This window comes from Furipterus horrens, unplaced genomic scaffold (assembly GCF_987537825.1).
Source record: "Furipterus horrens unplaced genomic scaffold, mFurHor1.1.pri manual_scaffold_2, whole genome shotgun sequence".
In the NCBI taxonomy this organism is placed as follows: Eukaryota; Metazoa; Chordata; class Mammalia; order Chiroptera; family Furipteridae; genus Furipterus; species Furipterus horrens.
Genome location: NW_028327172.1, coordinates 37,651,899 through 37,676,402, shown reverse-complemented (window position 1 = coordinate 37,676,402; position 24,504 = coordinate 37,651,899). Strand labels below are relative to the sequence as shown.

General features: G+C 35.1%; 1 protein-coding gene across 3 annotated transcripts in view; it reads left to right on the top strand.

The window, feature by feature from the left end:
• The window catches only part of USP47 (ubiquitin specific peptidase 47), a 107,110-nt gene that overhangs the window by 65,948 nt on the left and 16,658 nt on the right, over nt 1-24,504 (top strand). For 2 of the 3 annotated variants that reach the window (XM_090264037.1, XM_090264031.1), the window contains 10 exons: nt 6,366-6,461; nt 6,543-6,695; nt 9,429-9,596; nt 12,359-12,490; nt 12,930-13,006; nt 13,566-13,621; nt 16,123-16,235; nt 16,949-17,053; nt 19,418-19,625; nt 22,401-22,516. In XM_090264037.1, coding sequence (XP_090120163.1) covers nt 6,366-6,461; nt 6,543-6,695; nt 9,429-9,596; nt 12,359-12,490; nt 12,930-13,006; nt 13,566-13,621; nt 16,123-16,235; nt 16,949-17,053; nt 19,418-19,625; nt 22,401-22,516 — 1,224 coding nt within the window. The remainder of the gene's footprint in view (nt 1-6,365; nt 6,462-6,542; nt 6,696-9,428; nt 9,597-12,358; nt 12,491-12,929; nt 13,007-13,565; nt 13,622-16,122; nt 16,236-16,948; nt 17,054-19,417; nt 19,626-22,400; nt 22,517-24,504) is intronic. The other variant, XM_090264034.1, reaches the window with a different exon arrangement.

Sequence of the window (24,504 nt, the reverse complement as noted above, 5' to 3'; positions counted from 1 at the left end):
CTAAAGAGTGCTGTCCACAAAATGACTAGGAGGAAAAAAACAAACATAGCAACACTGTTAGAAGAAAACAAAAAGTATGTATTAAAGCATTTTAGTTTATGAATAACCCCCCAAAAAACAAAAACTTCAGGAAAGTAGCTGAAAAGTAGAAAATAGTACAAAGTAGAACAGTACTCTAAACTAGATTAAATAGTTTTCAAACAAGCAAAACAACCTGGTATCCAAACATTTAAGGAGAGAAATTAAGACAAAAACAGTCCCTGGCTGGGTTACTCGGTTGTAGCATTGTCCCATACACCAAAAGGTTGCACATACCTAGGTTAAGAATTCAATCCCCAGTTGGGGCATGTACAGGAGGCAACCTATCAGTGTCTGTCTGTCTCTCATTCTTTTTCCCTACCTCTCTAAAAATCGGTAAGAAAACATGCCCTTAGGTGAGGACTAAAAATATAAAAAATAAACAAGAAATGCAATTAATGTTCATCAAACTTGGGACAGAAATTAAAGAAAAAGACTTAGAAATGAGTAAACTATAAAGTGCTTGAAAGTGAAAGTGGAATAAAAATCTAAGGGACATCAAATGAAAATGAGATTTTAAATAAGGGATCTCAGAAAAAAACAATTGTAAGGGAAGAACCAGAAAAGGTGTCCAACATAACGAGTCTGTGAAGAATAAAAACAACACAGTGAAACAAAACTTAAAAACTATATTCCAGGAGAACTTCCTGGGAATAAGAGAAATTTAAACCTACTTTTTGAAGGACCCACCATTTATCTGGACAAAGTGGTCTGAAATAACCACCTTTGGGACATACTTAGTAAACCATTAAACTTGAAGGATAAATTGGACTGGCATCATACTTCTGAAGATCAACATTCAAATCATGGCAACAGAATGGCAATTTCAAGAAACTGAAAGGAAGAAAGTACAGGCCCAAGATTCAATATCCAGCCAAGTATTCCTTCAATTATGGTGGTGATACAAAACCAATTTTGAACATTGAAGGACTCTTTGATTGTTAAAATAATGAGCCCATATGTGGAGTTTATTGGAGAATGAGCTCCATCCAATGAAAGTATCACCGGGGAAACTTCAGCAAAAGGACTGTGAGCATTTGATTTATTGAATTGTAGAATTAAGGACTAATTAATATTGTAGAAATAAGGACTAAATTTTAAAAGAAGAATAGTAGAAGAATAATATGAAATGTTATATGTTAGACAATACAAAGAATATCATTCTTAAAAAAGGACAAGAAAGAGTAAGTATTGTTGAATAAGATCATAGACTGCTGAATAGGTAGGCAACACAGTACCAGTTAGAATTGGCAGACTAAACCTACAAGCTTAAGTAAGAAAAGGGAAAAGATGAAGAGGATTAAGGCAATAACGAAAGTATAAATGAACTGTAACAAAATTACTAACCTTCCTAAATACCAAAAGAAAATATAAAAAACAGCAAAGGAAACATTCCACATAGAGAAAGGAACACAGTAAATACTAATACAGTAATTATACAGTAGAGACTGAGATGAAACAAAACATCAGTTGCATCAAATATGAATGGACTTAAATTGCCTATTAAAAAGATTTTCAAGTTGGCTTAAAAAGCAAACATTACATTACATTAAATTTGGTTAAAGCAAGAGTCCATTAGCGGATGCTAAATATAGGGTAGGAAGTTTAAGCCTCAGGATTTTTGCATGGTCTCTAAGGGTCTCCTTCCAGATTTCTTTCCTTTTTTTAAAAAAATATCTTATTGATTATGCTGTTACAGTTGTCCCAATTTCTTTTCCCTCTGCTCCCCTCCACCCAGTGATGCCCCTCCCTCCAGTTGTCCAGCCCCCTTAGTCCATGCCCATTGGTTATGCATATAGTACTTCTCAACATCTTCCTGTCTGCTCCACTCCCTCCTACTATGCTTCTTAATTCCTGCATCATCTCCCTCCCTTTCCCCCCTTAACCCCTCTCTGCTGACCTCCCCCCATAATGTTCCCCATACCTATAATTGTTTTCCCACTCTCGTTGCCTGCTTAGTTTAGTTTGCCTTTGTTTCGATTCCCTAGCATCTGTTGTTGGTGGTTGTGATACAGTTTTCATTTTAATGTTCATAGTTTTGATCCTTCTTCTAAACAAGTCCCTTTAACATCTTATATAACAGTGGATTGGATCTAATGAACTCCTTCAATTTTACTTTATCCTAGAAGCACTTTCACTGCCCTTCTATTCTGAATGACAGCTTCGCTGGATAGAGTAATCGTGGCTGTAGGTTTTTGCTTTTCATTACTTTGAATATTTCTTGCCAGTCTCTTGCCTGCAGTCTCCTTTGAGAAATCAGCTGATAGACTAATTGGGACCCCTTTGTACATAATTCTCTTCTCTTGCTGCTTTTAAGACTCTCTCTTTATCCTTAATTTTTGACATTTTGATTATAATGTGTCTTGGTGTGGTTCTCCCTGGGTCCAGTTTTTCTGGAATTCTCTGTGCTTCCTGGACCTGTAAGTCTATCTCCTTCCCCAAGTTAGGGAAGTTCTGCTTCATTATTTTTTCACATAATTTTTCAATTTCTAGTTCTTCCTCTTCACCTTCTGGCAACCCTATAATTCGTATGTTCGTTCACTTATAGCTGTCCCAGAGGTTTCTGAGCCTCTCCTCATATTCCTGACTTTTTGTTTCCTCTTTCTGCACTCGTTGGCTGTTTGTTCCTTCCCTATGTTCCGATTTGTTGATTTGATCCCTGGTTTTCCTTTCCTCACCACTTGTCTCGTATGTGTTTTCATTCATTTCAGCAGGACTAGCCTTCATTCCTTCCCCGTCTTGTTCAATATCTTTTGTTAATTCTGTAAGCTGCCTTATGACTATAGCTCTGAACTGAGCCTTAGAAAGATTATTGATTTGTTCATCGGTTAATTCACATATTTGCTTTTTGGTCAGCTGCGTGATTGGTATTTCAATCATGATTTCTGTCATCTTGACCGTTTTCGTTTATCTTTCCTTCTTGGGCAGGGCTGTCACACCTCCTACGCTATCTGGGGCAGAGCCCTGTGCATTCCTCACTACCGGGCGACCCTTCTCACCACACTGTGGTGCTTTGTGTGGGGGCGGGGGTTAAAATGGATTCCTGCCGTTACTCTCCGCTGAGAGACTGGGAGCCTCCTCCTCTGTCCCCATGCTCTCTGGGCCTCACAGTCCAAGGCAATGGGGGTCTGCCTTCCCTGGCGTTGGAATTGCAAGCTGACGGGTCTGGACTGCAGCCAGGGGTGCTCCCCTGGGGCTTCTCGCCTCCCCTTAAATATGGGTGTCTGTGCTTATCGCAGTCCCCCCACTCGTCACTGCAGCTGCCACGGGCATCACAGCTTGACCTCCACCCTGGCTTCGCCCCTCCTACCCGTCCGGATGTGCACCACTTGTTTATAACTTCATACGTTGGACTTCCATGTAGCTTTATTTTCTGGAACTTCTGGTTATTTCTCGTTTTGTGGTAGTTGTAGTCCTTAGTTGTGGAGGGAGACAGAGCATGTCAGTCTAAGCCTCCATCTCGGCCGGAAGTCTCCTTCCAGATTTCTTATTAGCTGCAAGTGGAAAAATAACTATACAAAGGGGAACCCTCCCCCCAAAAAACCCCAGAATTTATCAAAAAATTGTGTATTTATTCTTAACATATTTGAACTTTGGTCACCTTCAAAGTACTCTCCATCTGATGTGATACACCTACCGAGATGTTTTTTTCCACTGCTCAAAACAGTTTTTGAACTCATCAATCTTGATGCGTTTTAGTGCTGCTGCCATTTTTGTTTCACCTCTCACATGGCAAAGCATTTCCCTTTGCTTTTTTTCATCAGGGAAAGCACTCAGGGCAAGATTGGGTGAATAGGGAGGGTGGGACAGGAGGTCATGCCATTTTTGGTCAAAAACTGCTGAACACTCAGCGTGGTGTGGGCAGGTGTGCTTGTAAATTACCCATCATGAAATGGGCAAACGCGTAGTCTTCAAAAAAAAATTCAGTGAAACCAAACACAGCCTCTCACAACAATGCCAGCTGGCACACTGATACAGATGGGTTCCTAGAACACTCACCTAGCAGGGGAAGCCTGTACTACAAGGTGCTCACCCTCCAGAAGATAATCTTAGTTATTTTGGGTGGTCCTCCTTCATATAGTGGACAAACTGAACAAGACTGAGCGCGATTAAAGTTAATATTACCAGTAAGAAGGATAGGGACATGGTCTGTGACTGCGACACCCTTAAAAGGACATAAAGTAGTCTAGAAGGGCATGCATAATCTGAATCTAATGGTGGGGAACATCAGAGAAGCCCAAATTGTGAACATTTTATAAAATACCCAGCCTCGACCTGGCTGGTATGACTCAGTTGGAGCATCATCCTTTAACCTGACTGTCTCCAGTTTGATTTCTGGTCAGGGCACTTGCCTAAATTTCGGATTTGATCCCTGGTCCAGGCATGTAAGGGAGGCAACTGGTCAATGCTTCTCTCACATCAATATTTCTCTCCCTTCCTCTCTCTAAAAGCAATGAAAAAATGTCCTTGGGTGAGGGTTTTTTAAAATATAAATAATATCTGGCCTCTACAAAAAAATACTGATGTCATGAAAGAAAGGCTTTGGACTGAAGAGGCAGCCAGCCAAATGCAGGCTGTGATCCTGGATTCCATACTGTACTGGAAGGGGAGGAATGCTATTAAGGACATTATTAGGATAATTGACAGAATTGAAATATGGACAGACAAAAGCACTTTAAATTTTTCTGAATTTGATAACTAATGTTTAAGAATAGTCTTGTTCTTAAAGTGTCACATTGGAGTTTTAAGAGAAGAAGCATGATGTGTGAACCTACTCAAATGGTTGCAAAAATTACATAATGGGTGTGTAGGTGGGATAATGATAAAGCAAAGGTAGCAAAATGTTAAAGCTTAGTGAGTCTGAGTAAATGGTTAATGGAAATTTTCTGTTCTTTAAATGTTTCTCGGGGTCAAAAAAAAAAAAAAAAAAAGATAAGCTCTGCGTATAAACTATAAGCTAGAGACCAATACACACACACCTTAGTTTAGTAAGGTAGAATTGGAGTTAGATAATTTTTCAATCTCCCTCTTCTCCTTACTGCCCCCGCCCCCTTACTCTTGCTCTGATTTTTTTTAGATACTGTTTTACCAATTCAAATTACTTCTATTTGGAAAATGACGAATTTTGATGTCATTCTATGTTAAGCTATAGGTATATGTGATTACTATGAAAGCTTTTACTCTGTTGTTTTGATGCAGTTTGCCTTTTTGTGCTTAAAATATGATTTAGAGAAAGAAATAATTTTCCAAATGTGTTCTTTCCTATTTTAATAAAATGGTTGGTCATGTGGAAAACCCCCCAGCTAATTCATCCCCCCGGGGCCTTTGGTCTTCCTTGTGTTTTGAGAACAAATAGGAGATGGATGAAGTTAGAAGCATTTTGAGTATATTTTTAATATGTTTGATATTATTCTAAAATGAGTTATATCCAACAACATGTGGATAGTAGTTTTAAAAGCTTTGCCAGCTCTTTTACAACTAAGTCTATTTTGTCAGACCAAGCTCCTTTATCTGTCTTTTGAGGAACAGCAGAAATATTTGAAAATACTTTGTCTTAATGATTCTATTTTTTTCTTTATATGTAATATTTAATTTTATGCCCACTTAGTTCATACTAAGTTTCTTGCTTTTGTCTTGAGGCTGTATGAAGAAAAGAGAACAACGTGGTACACTAGATGACCAGTCCAGGAGCTCTCATTATACATTTTCAAATGCAGCAGTGTCTGACGTGCAGTGAGAAGATTGCTGTGTTTCTCATCCTTTATGCTAGTGCAGTGGTGGTTGCCTGATTGATTCTAAGTGCAGTGATTAAGGATGATTGTTAGAATTTTAAGTGTATGGATAGTGTGAATTCTTCAGAGTTCTGTGTTATTTACTGTACAGTTTATAAATATCTCCTTTTACAAGAAGATTAAAATAGTACATGTAACTGCTTTTCTAAGAAGTATGGGATTACTTTTTAACCTAAAGACTGAGGATTTTTATTGGATTATTTAGGCAGACACCAGAATGTAAAATCATCAAGATTACGTAGAAATTGACTATCTGATGTGCAATACTAGGAAAGGCAGATCTCATACAGAATGAAGTAATTAATTACATATTTGCTCAGTTTTTATAATGATAATATTTTGTTGATTGTTTATTTTTCCTTTTTGCATTTTGAGTTGCTAATTTTCTAGCCATTCTATTTATAAGTATTTTGGTAATTGCAATGTTTTTATATTCAGGACATTATCATTAATATAATATTATTAAGTAATTACGACATTTTTTTTTCTAACTAGGAAGAAGCATTGCATTCATTTATTCAGCCAGAGATCCTAGATGGCCCAAATCAATATTTTTGTGAACGTTGTAAGAAGAAGTGTGATGCACGAAAGGTAAATGCCATGTAGAAATTAATACTTAATTACTGAGGTAATAGTCAATATTTAATAGGTTCCCCCTCCCCTGTTTTATAGGGTCTTCGGTTTTTGCACTTCCCTTATCTACTGACCTTACAATTGAAAAGGTTTGATTTTGATTATACAACCATGCACAGGATTAAGTTGAATGATCGGATGACCTTTCCTGAAGAGCTAGATATGAGTACTTTTATTGATGTTGAAGATGAGGTAAATATTTATTATATTTTTTGTTATAAGATGTTTTTTATTAATCCATTTGGTTAGTCGTGTTTAAAAGAGCTATTTGGAGCACCTTAACACTGACATTTATACTATTTACTTTATTTTTTTCCATTACCATTTACCCCCATGCCCTCTTCCACCTACACCCACTAGAGTGTTTTCTTGATGGAAGCTTTTCCTTTCTTATTTTCTAATGCTGAGTTCTATAAAAAGAACTAACTTTGTATAAGCTTTTTCTGTCCACCATAAATTATATTTCAATAATCTTGCTTGATCAAAGTAACATGATATTATTTGAAAAGACAAAAAAACCCTAAAACTCTGGATTTATTTCTTTAATTTGAGAGGTACTTTTATGTTTCATACTTTTTCGGTTATTGAAACAAACCAATCTAGAGAGGGCTGCATTTTGTAGTACAGAAAAAAACAGAGAACAAATATGTATGAATGAATGAACACGCGAACTGGGTGGGATGGCCTTAATTCCTTGTATTTGTTTTAGGGTCTTTTTCAAGGATTCAGGTTTCTGGATTATTCTCTCTAGATTTGCCTGCTTTTAAATTGGCTACGTTAGAAAGCTAGGGAAGAAAGGTATTTTGTCTGTTTTCTTTTTGTAATTAGTTTATTTTTTAATTAAAACTTTATTTAAATAGTTGACAAAGTTACTTTGAATTACACAGGTAAAGCTCATTAGTTTTTTCCACTCATTGACCTCCTCGAATTCTCTTGATTTCTCTCTCCTTATCCATTAGAAGACTCATAAAGTTTCACTATATTCTTTTGGAAACTCTTAGTATTTCATTATGGGGAATGTTTATAATTACTTAACATAGTTGTTAGAGTAATAAATCTTTAGAATTCTCAAACTGTCATGAAGCATTTTTTTTTTATTGGAACTTATTGCTATAGTTATAAAAGTGCCTCTTCCCAGAAGCTGAAAAATAACTTTAAACATTCATCAAATTTTATTTAGTGCTTTTAAGTGCTAAGAGACAATGTGATATAAAAGAGCAATCTTTCTGAGCCTCACTTTTCTCATCTGTAAAGTAAGGATAATAACTGGCTTTTTATAGCTTTTATAAGAAGAAAGCGCTTTATAGATCAAGTAGGTATTCATTGAATGATGCCTGTGACCAGGTAATATTTTGAAAGGTTTAGTTTAAAATAATATCTCAGATGCTTGTACTTAAGCTAGGAAATCTACCCAAAGAGTACCAAACTTTCAAAGGAGACATAATCATTGTAGAATTCCTTCTCAGAGATCATTATTACTTCAGTTTTCTGTATGTTTCTAATATATTCGGTTGGCCAAAAGCTTTGTTTGGTTTTTTTCCCATAAAATGGTTCTAGTAGCGCTTAGTTGTCTTTAACTTCATTCAGAACAATTTTGTTAGATTGTATTGTGACAGCTGTCATATCAATAAACATTAAAAAAAATCAAAATTGGTGAATTAATATTGAAGATGAAAGAAAATAAGCACCATTTTTGTCATATTATGCTTTATTATAAAGGTAAAAACATAACTGATGCAAAAAAGATTTGTGCAGTGTATGGAAAAGTTGCTGTGACTGATCGAATGTGTCAAAAGTGGTTTGCAAAGTTTTGTGCTGGAGGTTTCTTGGTGGATGATGCTCCACGGCCCATGGCCGGGTAGACCAGTTGAAGTTGATAGTGATCAAATCAAGACGTTAACTGAGAACAATCAATGTTCTACCAAATCGATTTTACAGAAAAAAACTTAATGCACTTTTTGGCCAACTCAATATTTCTTGTAAAGGGAAATGTTTTTCAAGGAATGAAAACCTAGGTGTACAGTTTGACAGGAATTTTTAGGAAGTTCTAAGTTCATTTCTTGGAAAAGAAGATACTCTGGCTTAAAGACTTTCAGGAATGATCTCTTTGGACTTAGTGTAGAGTTCTAAAGTTGATTTTACCTCTTTTTTTCTTGAACCAGCTAACGGGATGAACACCTTATGTTAGATGCAGTTCCTGCAGCCAAGCTCTGGCAAAAAAATTGGTGTTTATATTACTTAATTCAAGAACTTCTATGCCATGCCTTAGAGGAGAATTCTTAAATTATTTAAATAAAAGTATTTTAGATATGTACATAAAACATTGAAGAAAAAGGAGAAGTCTTAGAAGTAGATTTCTTCAATTTAAATATGCATGATAGGAATTTAAAAACCATAAAAGCATGAAAAAGTATGATTTGCTATTGTTATATTTCCACCTTCTACATATTAGAGTATAAGATTCTTGAAAATAGATATGTCTTGTTTTTCTAATTGTCTGCAATACCTAGCATAATGATAAACTGAATTGAACTTTTTGTTCAAGAAAGATATGACAGTCTTTGGGGCTTTGAGAACAAAAGAAGCTCATTTCAGAGCTTTGGTTGTCTGCGTTTTTTGTTTTTGGTGAAAAATAATTTTTATTTTTACTTTACAGCTATAAACATAAATAGGTTTTAAGTGAATTTTGAATCACTGACTTGTATTAGAATTTTAAGGAATTAATATGAATGTTTTAAAATACACCTTTTTGTTTTAGTTTTAAAGTCTCACTTTTAAAGGAGAACTAAATTTACTTGAAGTATTTTTATTTACAATGATATCTTAAATTATGTGAAAAAACAGCATATAGATTAAAAGTTTTACTCAAGTGTGTATTTTTCTTTTATTTAGTTTGTAATTGTAAGATAATGATGTTTTATTAAGAAATCTCCACAGACTGAAAGTTGCACTGACAGTGGAGCAGAAAATGAAGGCAGTTGTCACAGTGATCAGATGAGCAATGATTTCTCCAATGATGATGGTGTTGATGAAGGAATCTGCCTTGAAAGCAATAGTGGAACTGAAAAGATTTCAAAACCTGGTCTTGAAAAGGTACCATTTATAGTTTGTGGTTTTTAGTTGAAAGAGAGAATAATGTATCTCTGGGCTGATATGTATAATTATATAGCTGTGTGACTGGTAAAGTTCTCTTTAAAAGAAGTTTAATTTTTGAAAATTAAGACTTTTTAAGATTTTTTTTATGCTTTTATGTGATTATAATTTAACTTACGAGAAACTACTTACAGATGGGAGCATTAATTTCTGGGAGGCTGAACTGTGATTATGTAAGCAAGGTGGGTGATGGTGTGGAACGGGTCCTGGTAGTCAGGACTTCTGCCCTTAAAGCTGCAGAAGCCTCTACATCTTGTATCTTAGAATTTTCTCATCTAGCAAAATGAAAATATTAGATCTTTTGATTTTTTAAATTCTGGCTATAGAACCCTTTATGAAATAGTTAATAATAGAACTTAACTTTTTATTTTTTTAATTTTATTTTTATTTATTTACTTTAGTCCAGTCGTGTTGTGGTGGAGTGGTTTCTTCTGTCTGTCTGTGGTTATAAGGCTTCTCTTCAGCTAGTGTTCAGTTGGTTATTCAGGATGATTTCTCTACAATTTAGTTGTAATTTCAGATTGGTCCACGGAAGAGGTTAGTGTAGCTTCCACCTACTCCTCCACCATCTTGAGTCTCACTCAGAACTGATCTTTTTTGTTTATTTGTGTTTTAAAGACTTTATTTATTTTTAGAGAGAGGGGAAGGGAAAGAGAGAGTGAGGGAGAGAAACATCAATGTGTGGTTGCTTCTCATGAGCCCCCAGTTGGGGACCTGGCCTGCAGCACAGGCATGTGCCCTGACTAGGAATTGAACTGGCGACTCTTTGGTTTGCAGTCCGGTGCTTAATCCCCTGAGCCACCACATTAGCCTGGGCCCAGAACTGATCTTTTTAAGGTAGGGGAAAGACAGAGCCCTCTCGGCTTCCTCTTCTCATCCCCAAACCCCATGACACAGCCCTTAAGGCACTTCAAAAAATGTTATAGTTCCATGAATTATAATTTTGAAACTACAAAACTGGATATTCTCTAGGATAGAATCTTTTCTTCACTGTGTCAGTGATTTTTAACATTTTACCAAACCATTTCTTCCATATCATAAAATCTGCTTTAATGAGGAGAGAATTACAGATCAGATACCTTGAACACTGTGAATATGAAGAACTAGCATGAAAACCAATCACTAGTTCAAGCTTAAGAGATTTTTTTGACAGTATTTGAGACTGGAGTTTCACATGCATAAATCTATTTTTATACCAAGACCAATATTCACAACCACCATCATCACCCTTTACCTTTTAAAATTACCTATTTCTTTCAGGGCAGATAGATGAGTGTGAATTGCTATGAAATGAATAATGTAGGGGATGCATTATAACTTAGGATAAAGAACATTGCATTCAAGCAGGGGTTGGCACACTATAGCTTAAGAGCACAATCCATCCCCGTGTCTGTTTTTCTGCATAGACAATTATGTCTTTTTTATTCCTTGTCTTATTAAATTAGGTAGGACTTCCCTTAACAGTGTTGAATAGGAATGGTTAGAGAGGACATTCTAGCCCTAGTCTTGTTCCTAGTCTCATGAGGACCATGTTCAGTCTCTCATCTTTAATTACGATGTTGGCTATCGGTGTTTTATAGATGTTCTTTATCAAGTTGAGGAGGTTTTCCTATTCCCAGTTTGTAGAGAGTTTTTGTCATGAATGGGTATTGAATTTTGTCAAATGTTGTTTCTGAGTCCATTGATATGATCGTGTAATTTTTCTTCTTTAACATGAATTACATAGATTAGCATGTTTCAACCAGCGCGCCGCAAGAATTTTTAAAACATGCAATATCTGACTAGTCAGGGGCACTGATCTCTTTTCCCTTAGATTGTCGAATAAAAAAATGATAAGCTAAACAATACCTCTCTGGTGGGAATGATCAAAATTATACCTTTTTTTTTTTTTTTTTTGTCAGATTGACAAAAAATATATTTTTTGGTGTGCTGCAAAATTTTAGTAATTGGTTTATGTGTGCCATGAGATGAAAAAGGTTGAAAATCGCTGACATAGATTGCTTTTCTAATGTTGAACTAGCTTTGCATACCTGAGAGATGTCAGATCAGTAAATCAACTATATCACAGATATTACATAAATACATTAGATGTTGCAAGCCATTCTATTTCTTATCTCCTTTGAAAAGGAAATAGAATATTATTTGAATCAAAAACAGTTATTTGAACCAGGTGTTGCTGGTTCGATTTCTAGTGAGGGCACATGACTAGGTTGCATGTCAGGTCCCCAGTTGGGAGCGCGAGAGAGAGGCAACCACACAGTGATGTCTCTTTCCCCTCCTTCTAAAAATAAATAAATAAATAAACAAACAAAATTTTTTTTAAAACAGTTATTTGGGATTTCTTGATTTTCATTGTTTATATTAGATTAGTCTTATATATGACACTTGATTCTAAAACTTCAGACTATTTCCTTTTTACATAAATAAATTAATATTTCAGATATGCATAGTTCCAGTGATTATAGCATAATTAAAATGTTAAGGGGTACACCGAATAAAACTTGTGAAACTTGTAGTATGTATATAGAATTATGTGGTGACTTGCCATTTTAATTATCTTAGAAGAGAGTTAATCTATAAGAAATATATAGGATAACTAACATGTTACTTTACTGTGTATTAACAGAGAATATGAAATACACAAATAAGGATTTTGTGTTTTTCCTCTTCTTGAGTTACCTTTATTTTTTTTTTCCCCCTAGAGTTCCTTGATCTATGAGCTCTTCTCCGTTATGGTTCATTCAGGGAGTGCTGCTGGTGGTCATTATTATGCTTGTATAAAGTCATTCAGTGATGATCAGTGGTACAGCTTCAATGATCAACATGTCAGCAGGGTAAGGAGGGGATTTTAAAGATTATTATCCTAGAAGGGAAGAGTAGGGGTGTCTCTAACAATAGCAAGGTTTATTGAAGTGGGAGACTGTGTCCAGTGAAGCATTTTAAGACACATACCAGATCAGACTTTTTGTTTTTACTTTCAGTAAATTTCCTGCTTTGTTTATTGATGTCATTTCTTGGTTTTGTTTTGTTTGGGGCTTGCTGAGTGTTTCCAGAGATAGATTCCCAATTCTTCCCTTGTCCTGAGCCTTTATGTGGGCTGGTTAGGAGAACTAGAACTCCTTGGTCACTGGAAGCCACTGATTGTGGTGAAATATTGTGAATTGGTATCTGTGATCCATTTAACTCTGAGGTTAAAAATTGAGTTACATATGGCCATAAAGGTAATGCTGTTATAGATTTCACCAAAGAGTAAATAATGTAACAACTTTTTAGATAACACAAGAGGACATTAAGAAAACACATGGTGGATCTTCAGGAAGCAGAGGATATTACTCCAGTGCTTTTGCAAGGTAAATAACTTCATAATTTTTAGTGTTTATAAATTAATTATAGCTCCTAGGCATTTTTCACCATTAAAAAGGTTTAACCTAGAGGTTGGCAAACTATAACCCATGGGCCAAATTCAGTCTACTTCTAGTTTGTGGAAATAAAGTTTTATTGAAACACCACCATACTTCTTTAAATGTTGTGGGTTGATATCATTGTATTACAACAGCAGAGTTAGGTAGTTGCAATACAGATCTTACTTTTACTATCTGGCCCTTTCCAGAAAAAAAAATTGCTGACTCCTGACTTAACTGTAGTAATCATTCTAGGAAAGAGGTTTTTTGAAAACTTTGTATTACCAAGAGGAGGTATGGAATCTTCTCATAAATGTATCAGTAAAAGCAAAGTAGAATTTTTTTTCTAGAATGTCTTAAATTTGAACCTGTTTGAGAACAGTTTCATGACTTTCTAATTGTTTGAAACAAACCAAAAAACATTTTTTTAATAAATATTTGATGCTAGGAAATGGAATCTTTACAATCTACTTTTTGTCCCCATTAATCATTTTTGTATTTCTGCTAGCTCCACGAATGCATATATGCTGATATATAGACTGAAGGATCCAGCAAGAAATGCAAGTATGTTAACATGTAGTTATTTGATTTTAATCTGTACTGTAAACTAATTTCTTTTGAAAGTTTTGTAAACCCAGATAACCACTTTTACCTGATAGGACAATTAAGTTTTTTTAATTATAAAGTCTGTTAAAAGAGAATACTAACTGGTGAAAGTGCTTGGGAAAAAAATGAACTATTTTACAATTCATTAAGAGAGGAAACATGCTCTACATTGAATAAGCTGTGTATTTCTTTGCAGTAAGATTGTATTATATGCAGTTTGGTTTAGTGATGATAACATCCAGACCTGTGTAGCAGTCATAACTCACCAGCTGCATGCCTCACTTTCCATATCTGTAAAATAGGAATACTTATAATATTTTATAGGATTGTTTTTAAAAAAATTAAATGAGGTAACATTTTAAGCTCTTGGCATCATGTCAAATTTAGCTGTTATTGTTTTTTCTGTTATAATCTTTTTGGGTATTTAGTATCTAAATGCTTTGAATGTGGACCACAGGTGAAATGAACTTCCCACTTACTGCTCTAGGAATGTTCTTAAGAACTAAAGTTAAATACCTTTGCTGTTTGCTTAAAAAGCAAGTAAAGTTTTACAAGTCTTGTATACCTCCTTTATTATATTTTAATTTTATTAGGAATTCCCCCCAAATAATCTTGTATATAAAACATGTGAGGTTGTCTTTTTGTTTTTTGTAACTATTTAAAAAATTGCAATTCCTTACTAAAGCTAACTTGCTATCTCTTACTAAAGCAGTACTGTATTGCAAATAGGTAGAGGTGTGTGTTTGCGCATGTATATAGTTATACACACAGATGATGTTGCTTATATTCTTTTCATAATTAAAATAATATTTTCACTGTCATTGATTTTAACATTTATTTTATAAACTACCATGCTATAAATAAATCTGTTTTAAGAAGTATAATGTTTAGTTTACATTTTTGTTAACCCTCATTAGATTGTGAATTCACTTGTTGTAAGACTTAGGACTTACTCATCTTTTCACCAAAAGTATAGTCTGTCATTTATAGTGGTTTTTCAATAATTTACTGTAGAATTAATGAAAAGAAAGTACAACAAGTCATTTTAGAACAAAGCTTTTAGAGTAGAAGTAATCATTCAGTACAACCCAGAAAGTAACTGTCCAATGTCATAGCTACCTGCAGGTGGAGACAGGGTTGTAGTTCCTGTGTCCTCTTTAGCGCCCATAATTCCAGATGTTTCCAGTGGAGCAGTGACTTCAGCAGCCGTCCGTCTCGAGAGACGATGGTGTAGCTTCTTGAGAGTCTATCTGCACCGCCGAGAATGGTTGTGCAGTCCGACTCGGGAGTGACACGGTATCTGTCTCCTCCCGTGTTGAATCGACATCTTACGATGACGCTGGAGTGTCCTCTCCAGTGAAGCTGAAGCTACAGAGCCTGGGCAGGGTGATATGGAGGGTCTGCTGTTGCCCATGCAGCAGACCCCCCCTCTCTTCGCAGCTGAAGGGTCCAAGGGAAAGACGGAGTCAATACAGCTTGGCTTCAGGTGCGCCGCAGGAGTTGCCGGTGTTGACTACAACGTCAAACCGCCTTAGGGACTCCGGCTCCGGATTTTCTGTCGGGGTTTACTCCCTTAGCCTTTCCCCTGAAGAGGTATGCCGCAAGGCAGCGGAGGTTTTTTGGAGTCAGAGTTTTCCTTCTCTGATGTGCCCTGACTGGAAGATCGAACCAGCGACACTTAGCTCGCAGGCCGACGCTCAATCCACTGAGCCAAAACCAGACTTAGCTTTGTTTTATTCACTGCCCTGGCTACGTTTGTGGTGAAGCACCAGAGGGCGCTATACGTATGACATGGAATAGTTTTAGAATTAGAGCTCGGTGCTAAGAACAGTAGATTTTTACCTTCCATTAAACAGTGTCATAATCTTATAATGTCACTTTTAATACTTTGAGTTACATATGAAATTCTTTGATTAGAAGGCAGTTAAAAGACTACTTTGAGAACAAAGAAAGGATAATGGTATTAGAGAATAATAAGTAAATAACATTTGTGGTAGTAACAGCAGCAACAGCATTTATTACATTTTATTATATCCTGTAGGGTAGTTACTGGTAATAAGCTGATGAAACCAAGGTCTGGAGAAGTAAACTTGCCCAGAGTCACATAATTTTATGGTGATAATGTGATTTGTAATCAGAAATAGTTTTATTTATAAGTTTCAGAGAAGCTTTCTTATTCTAAAAGTATTAATCTATATAGAGTTGTCCTGGAGCCAGGAGCTATTATGGATAAATATATGTCTTTTTAAAATATGAAATCTAGTCATGCATTATTATTAACTACCTCTTTACCCTTGTCTGAAAGAAGCTCATGTTTCAAATGGAGAGATTTACATAGTTGAGCTATATTTTGATGAGAGCTGTGGTAGAATTATACACAATGGGAACATAGTAGAACAAAATTAAATACAGGAAGCTCAATTTCAGTAACAGTCTTACTCTGTTTTTATTATTAATAGAATTTCTAGAAGTAGATGAATATCCAGAACATATTAAAAAATTGGTGCAGAGAGAGAGAGAGTTGGAAGAACAAGAAAAGAGGCAACGAGAAATTGAGCGCAACACGTGCAAGGTTAGTTTTCATAACCTTTTAATTAAAAAGTGCTATTGAAGTTTGCTTAACTGCAGTTCTCGTAGCTAACTAATCGGGTTGATTCTATAGATAGTTATGCTATCATGGTCATTAACCAGTGTAACCAACTATATTACTGAGGTAAGATACGATTTCATAATATGCATTTAAAAAACACTAACATGGTAATACTCAGTACTGGTGAGTTTACAGTAAGATGAACATTTTCACATTCTGCTACAAGAAGAATAAATTAAAACTTCTGCATAGATATTGAGTAGAATTTATCAAGAGCCTTATGCAAATTCATATTATTTTACATATAATTCTCTTAAGGAAATATTACCTAATGAGATAATTACAGATGCTATAAAATTTTAACCACCAGGACATTCATCACAGTATTTACCAGACAAGGGAAAAATTGGAAAGAGCCTTAATATATATTAGTAGGGGAATGATTATATAAATTATGATATATGCTTAAGAAGAAACATACACTTGTTAAAATTGATGTTTTTTAATTTTTTAATAACATGAGATACAGTCACTATCAATTATTCAGTGAGAAAAAGACACCAGAAGGAATGATCCCAATTATGGTTTTTAAAAAATTTAGTTTTTTTGACTATTAGGAAAAAAATACTGTCTATTAAAAATTAAGCTTTGACTTACGACTTGCTGAATTGATGATGATATTTTACAATTTCTAGATAAAATTGTTCTGTTTGCATCCTGTGAAACAAGTCATGATGGAAAATAAATTGGAGGTTCATAAGGATAAGACATTAAAGGAAGCAGTAGAAATGGCTTACACGGTATGTTTTAATTGCACTGTTAGCATTTAATTATTGATATCTTAGATAACAATATTAACATGTTTTCCAAAGATTTTATAGTCAATAGTAATATAAGCACTTGTAATAATGTTGATAACGCATTTAAATCATGTATCTTTTTAAAAAGTGTAGTTTACACCTCTTTTGAAACATACTCAGTTGGTTTTGAGAGATTTCTCACAAAAATCTTTATTCTTTACATGCATTTAGGAGATATTTATTGAGTGCCCACCATATGATATGCCAGAGACACTAGAGTGCACAAGACAACAGGTGTTAGGAGTACTGGAGTGAACAAGCCATGCTTACTGCCCTCAATGAGTTTATAACCCATTGGGAGAAAAAAAACAGACAGAAAATATTTAAACGTGAAATTTGCAAATACTTTATTGTTTAGATGCTATAAAATAAATCAGTGGTAAATTGAGATAATTTATTCTGAAACTTTCACCATGAGAAGGAAACAGCTATGCAAAAAGTTGGGAAAGAATATTTTAAGTAGGAGTAACTGTGTGTGTAAAGACTGAGGTAAGGAAGTGCTTGGCATGATCAAGAAACTGGAAAAAAAGCATTAGGTTTTGATTGTCTTGAATGAGAATAGAGTAGCATAAAATGAAATTAGAGACTTTTAAGAATAGAAGTTTACATTTTCTAAGAATAATGGAAAGTCATTAGTGGCTTTTGAAAGGCAAATAGAAAGGGAAGCATTCTTTAACCAGATGATTCTAAATATCGTCTGTGATACTAAGCAAATTAAATTTTTTGCCCTTTTCTATAAACAGTAACATCATTTGACTGAAATTAAGTAGTCATTACCTAGAGAAAAAATTGTATACCAAATTACTTTATTTATAATATTAGAACCATTGTGAGAAATATAGTACGCACAATAGCTGACATTGTTTCTCAAAATGTAATTCAGCATAACCTGCACCAGAATTACATTTCTATTTAAAAAACTAATTCCTGCAAATAAATCTGAATTTCTCTGTTGGCGCCTGGAAATACACATTTTAAATAATTACCTAAGGAGGTTTTAAGCAACTAAAGATTGAAATCCATTTTTTATTAGGTATCTGACCCTTCATAGAAATCAGTATTGAAAATTTATGTTACATGACTATTTTAATTAATGTCATTCCTCCTCACTAAACTGTAAGCACTTCTAAGGGTGAAGTGTTCCGGTTTTGTTCACGATTTCATTTTCAGTACATTTGCCTGGTATATAGGAGAGTCAAATTACATGATTATGTGAATGAATAAGTAAATGAACAAACAATAAAATGGATGGGTGGATGGCTCTGGATTTACCTCATGAAAGTAAAAGTCCTTTAAACATACAGGCATCATCGCAAAACCATAGTGAAACCAAATTAGACTAAAATGGAGGAAATGTCTTTACTAAGCAATTTTACCCAGCAAAGTCAATCAGTGGTAGCAGTAAGGGTAGTTTGTATTCCATCAGTTTTCAGTGCATGAAGGAAAAAAAATATTGTCTTAAAAATAGGAATTAAAAGTTTGTAAATATAAAGAATCAAACAAACAAAACAGTGAAATAAATCGATCATACTTACCAAAAATAGAGCTCCTCTTTGTGAGAGTGAGGTTGAGTAGAGGTCACTGGGGCCCACATGCTTTTCTTTGACATCACAATCACAAAACTTAAATGGGGTTTCTGTTTCTCCAGGAGATTTATTTCCAACTTAAGAGATGTCGCATCCAAGCATGCTATCTACTAGTGACATGGGAGAGAGGGAAATGTCGATAGGAATTCCTGTGCCCTGAGCTGTAGGTATTCTGGAGGCTAATATTGAAGGGAATGGTCCAGTGAGGAAGTGGGCAGCCCTTGGAGGCACAGAAGCCGCAGCCTTTATGGTAGCTTTGAGAGGCCTACTGTCCTTCTGTACTTAGAAGATGGTTATTAGACACATGAGTTACCACTTCTTCTCCAAACTGGATTAAGAAAACAGAAGGTGCACATTCCAGTTGATTGTTTTCCCCTTAATGTCTCCAGCTTAGTAGTTATAGAGCAATAACTTATAATACGTTGACTTTGAGTCCATCTAAAGTTTAGAATGTTAAGTTTTTCAAAACAAAATCACCTTTAAAATATGTAAGTGCATAGGTTGTATGGTTTGAGGGATAATGAAATACAGTTATTTAAAAATAGCATTTAAGTTGTGCCTTTAACTTTGCTTTCTTTGAGCTTTGATGCATATCATAAGCATGGGTTTTGTTTGTTAGGACCTATTAAGAGATGTAAAAGAAAACTCTAAATGTGCGTGCAATTACACATAAAAATAAGACACATTTTTCTTTTTTCTTGGGGTCATTTTCTTTTAGATGATGGATTTAGAAGAGGTGATACCCATGGATTGTTGTCGCCTTGTTAAATATGATGAATTTCACGATTATCTCGAACGATCATATGAAGGAGAAGAAGGCACACCAATGGGACTTCTACTAGGTGGAGTCAAGTCAACATATATGTTTGATCTGCTGTTGGAGACAAGAAAACCTGACCAAGTTTTTCAGTCTTATAAACCTGGGGGTAAGGAATTTCACAGTATTTTGAGTAGTACTGGATTTAAAATTTTTGTAAAGTTTTTTGTTTATAGAAATAAATTTAATTTTTTATATGTTCTTTAAAATAGTTTTGATAGGTTGGGAAATAATCAGCATCAAGCTTGGAATTAAATTCTAGATTACTTTCAAAGAGCTATAAACAAAATTTAAAAAACCACAGTGTTCTGTGGGAATTTTCTTCAATATTGTGTAACCCCCCACCCACCCACCCACTTATGAAGAAGACCCTGGACCAAAAAAATGTATGTTCCCATAAAGTTGTAGATGTAGAGTCTGTTTTTCAGGGTCTCTTTGGAAAGATGGTATCATAACCCATCACTGCCAACATTTAAAGTTTTTCTCCGTTCTCTCCATTTCTGTAGGTTCCAGGGAATTCAGCCTTTTTTGTTTTTATTAAATCTGTCACATTTTCAGTGTAAGGGTTTTATTTTTTTAATTTAAGACTGATCTTAAAAGCAAAATGCCATGCCGGTAGCTTTAACAAAAGTCATCCTTAGAAATGGTTATGTGTCCAAAATTGTCCAGTAATCACTGTATTTACACTGTAACAAATAGGGCAAAATCAAAACATTTACTTTTTTTTTTTTCTTTACCAAATTCTTCCTGTTGTCTTGACCTTAATTCCCTTGCGTTGGTTGTTAATCAGAAATCAGGTTTATGTTCTCTACTTTTATTCCTAAAAGTTGAATTTACAAAAATTTCTTCTACCTTTCAAATTTTGTTTCTCCATGGATCCTATATACCTCCTTCCCCCCCCCCCCTTTAATGAAGACTCCTCCTTCCAAAGTAGATTACGTGTGGTATTCTTTTAGGGGCTCCTTCAGTCAGACTCTGCCCTATCTATAAAGAATTCCTCTGGAGGCTTTTCTTGCAGATTATTTTTTAGCTAGATAGCAAAAATTAGGATCAAAGAGTCAGCAATAAGACCACTTTTTAAAAAGAGAACTCTAAATGTAAGTGTGAGTTGTAAAACTTATAAACAAGGTCTTGAATAGTTTAATGAAGATTATTCAAAAGCAAGTACAGCTGCTCTGTCCCCTTTACTATTTGTTGTGCATTCTCTAGTTATATTTACTTTAGTGTTGTCGTTTGGGTCTCAATTTTGGAACTTTGGAAATATATTTTTAATGTGCTTAATAAATTTAACAGTGGTGTTATGTTTAATAAGGAAACAAAGTGTATTTTTATTTATTATTTTTTAATTTTTAAATTATATTTTATTGTTTATGCTCTTATAGTTGTCCCAGTTTTTTCCCTTTGCCCCTCCTCTACCCAGCACCCCCTACTCCCTCAGGCAGTCCCCACACCATTGTTCATGTCCATGGGTCATGTGTTGGTTCTTTGGCTACTCCATTTCCTTTACTGTACTTTATCTCCCCATGGCTATTCTGTAACTACCTATTTGTACTTCCTAATCCCTCACCTCTCTACCCATTCTCCCACACACCCCTCCCATCTGGCAACCATCAAAATGCTCCCATATCCTTGATTCTGTCTCTGTTGTTCTTGTTTGCATAATTTGTCTTTTTGATTCAGTTGTTGACAGGTGTGTATTTATTGCCATTATTGCTGGGCTTGGAGATTCCCAGGCAGAGCCAAGCTGTGAATCTAGGCTAGTTGCTGCTAGTGCTGGGCCTGGGGCCACTTAGCAAGAGGTATGCGGGGCTGGGGGCTCCATGAGGCTGGCTGTTGCTTGTTTGAGAGAATTTAAGAAGTTGTGATGCAGGAGCCAAGACCAGCCATTCATATAGAAAAGCAGCTTGGGTGGGCTGGAGCCTCAGGGGATCCCCAGGGTGGGGCAAACAGTGTTAGCCAGGTTGGTGGAGTCTTAGATATGGCACCAGCCTGCCAGCTCTGTGGCTCTGCAGGAGGGTTCAGAAAAGGGACAAAGGCCCACCTTTCTGTCTCTGAGAAGGCTGTCCCCCCAGCTCTAGCCTTGATGCCAGACACTTAACTCTTTCCCTGTATGCCACTGGTGCCTTTCAAGCTGCTACCCGAGAACTGGAGTTCAGAGAGAGTGAGTCTGATTAAGTTTGTATGTGGGTTCTTTAAGAGGAGCTGCTTGGGACTCCAGCATTTTCTTTCGCTACCTCAATCCCTGCTGGTTTTTGTAGCCAGAAGGTACAGGGGCTTATCTTCCTGGCCCTGGAACCCCGGGCTGGGGAACCTGGTATGGGTCTGGGACTCCTCACTCCTGAGATATCCCTCCCAAATTTATGTCCATCACACATGGATGTGGGACCAGACTGTTCTGTGTCTCCACCCCTCCTACCAATTTGGATGGATGTGATTTCTTTAATTCCATAGTTGTCAGACTTCCATTCAGCTAGATTTCTGACAGTTCTGAGTGATGTTTGTTCTATAGTTTAGTTGTAATTTTGATGTGGTTGTGTGAGGAGGCGAGCCGTGTTTACCTATGCTGCCATCTTGACCAGAAATCTCAAAGCATGTATTTTTAAAAATCACATTTTGACTTTTGTCATTTTTTAAAAGAGATTTAGAACTTTTTTATTAGGCTCATTTCCATATCTTTATATATGTTTGTTTGTAATGTGACAAATCGTACAAGTTTTAATGTGTTAAAACATGTATAACATACTATACATCTACTATTTTGATAACTTGAAAAATGTTATCTTTGCCATCTATTAGAAGCATATACTAAGAATGCATTAGTCATGTGAAATATATTTTTAAAATTAACCTCCAGTTACATTTTCATTTTTTTCAAATGTGACAGAAGTGATGGTGAAAGTTCACATTGTTGATATAAAGGCGGAATCCGTAGCTGCTCCCATCACCGTTCGTGCATACTTAAATCAAACAGTTACAGAGTTCAAACAGCTTATTTCAAAGGTAAGTTTTAAAATTAGTTAATATTTTTGAGTACCTGCTCCGTACAAAGTACTGTGTGATACAGTTATGAGTAAGATAAAGGGATCAGTGTTTACTTTTAGGAGCCAGTATTTATAGCTAAGAGACAACTGTAGTTAGGAGAGAAGGACACTTCAGAGAGAAGAAACAGCTCAGCCACACTATTCGAGGTAAGAAAATGTGAGACGTGTGTATAAAACAATGATGTGTTTGGCTGGATCATTGTAAACTTGCCTGGAAATGTATGTTCAGTTATTTTATGGAGGGTTTTAAAATAGTGAACATATAAGTTTGGGCTCTCTTTGATGTAGGCAATAGGAAGTAGGGTTTTTTGTTTTTCTAAGTATGACATTGGTATGATGAGCTCAATGGGAAGTCTTCCAACACTAGACTAGTATTCCAAATAGGTTAAGAGAGGTGTCAGATGAGATTTTTGTAGATGAGGAGATTGTTGAAATAATTCAGGTTAATGTATATACTTAGAGATGAGAAAAGGTGTAGATTGTAAGAATGATGATATAACTAGAATCTGCAGTGATTGGTAAATGTTGAAGTGAGGTAGAACAAATGACCTCAAACTTGGGTAACGACAAAGGTAGCAATATATTAATAGAAATAGAAGGATATGGTTAGGGTTAGGGAGCAGATTTGACAGGGAACGTGGTGGGATAAATATTGGCCACAGTATATGTGAGTTAATGATAAGGAACCTAAGCTCACTCAGAATTTCTGAGCTAGAAAACATGATGAAAACATTCACGAACTAGTTCTTTGCAGAGAAATAATTATTATCCTTCCAGGGCTCTGTACTCTATAGAACATTGATCATACAAACACAGGCAGAATTTTGTGGGGTTCCTAAACCTCAGGTTAAGATCGCTTGGTGTAGTGGAAATTGTTCAGCAATCATAAGTCAAGAGGTTGAATCCAGTTTTCAGTCATTCATCTTATGGTAGTCTTGTCTTGTCTTTCACCTCAACTGGGGTTTCAGTGCTTCCTTTAACAGGCAGTTGTGAATGTTAATAAAACAAACGAGTGTTCTGTGGGAAAAAATTACTATAAAGTACTGTATAAAAGTTGGGTTTTAATTATTATGTTAAAAAGATAATGACTTCTAACGTTTTTGCCAAAGTAACAATTAAAAAACAAATCATACTATGGAGCCATATTTTATGATTAAATTGTTCATAAAAAGACTACATTACTCTAATTACTCTATATTACAGTTTATACTGTAATTGCTCTGTATTACAGTTTAAAGTATGGACACTGAGGTAGAATACAAAAGAAACACATGACATTCCCTTCCTGAAGAAGCTAATAATTTTGTTGGGGAAAAAGATACCTGTAAAGAATAAAGCAGTCACAAAACATTGTGCCAAGAAATAGTGTATAAACTAGACTGCCTAAGAATTAGTTATCGTTAGTTGTATTGAAAACCAATTTTTTAATGTAAATAATTTTAATCTGTTCATTTTATGTGAAATTCATAAAATAACACCAGACATTAAGGACATGGAATTCTAGAATAATTTTAAATTATCCCTACTAATTTAATCTCATTTTACACAGAAGAAAAATTGAGTTAGTAAAAATATTAACTACTCACAGAATATAGAACTCATTAAAAATCAAGAAGTTAAAAAAGGTATTGATTTGACATCAGCTTTCAGATCAGTTATTTCCTTGGAATCAAATCCCTTCATTCTTTGCAAGTTTGAGAGGAATATAATTTTTAGTGAAAAACTGTTACCTTTAAAATAGTTTCAAGGCATACATTTATAAGGTATACTTTGTTCTTCTAATTACAGCATAATTAATGAATGAAACTAATAATTTTTCCATAGATTATTTTAAAGATGTTTAAACATATACTAATATTATATTTCTCTTAATTTTCTTTGTGTTCTTTTAAGAACTCATCATTGTCTTATTTTCTCATATTACCAAGTCAAACAGAATTATTCCTG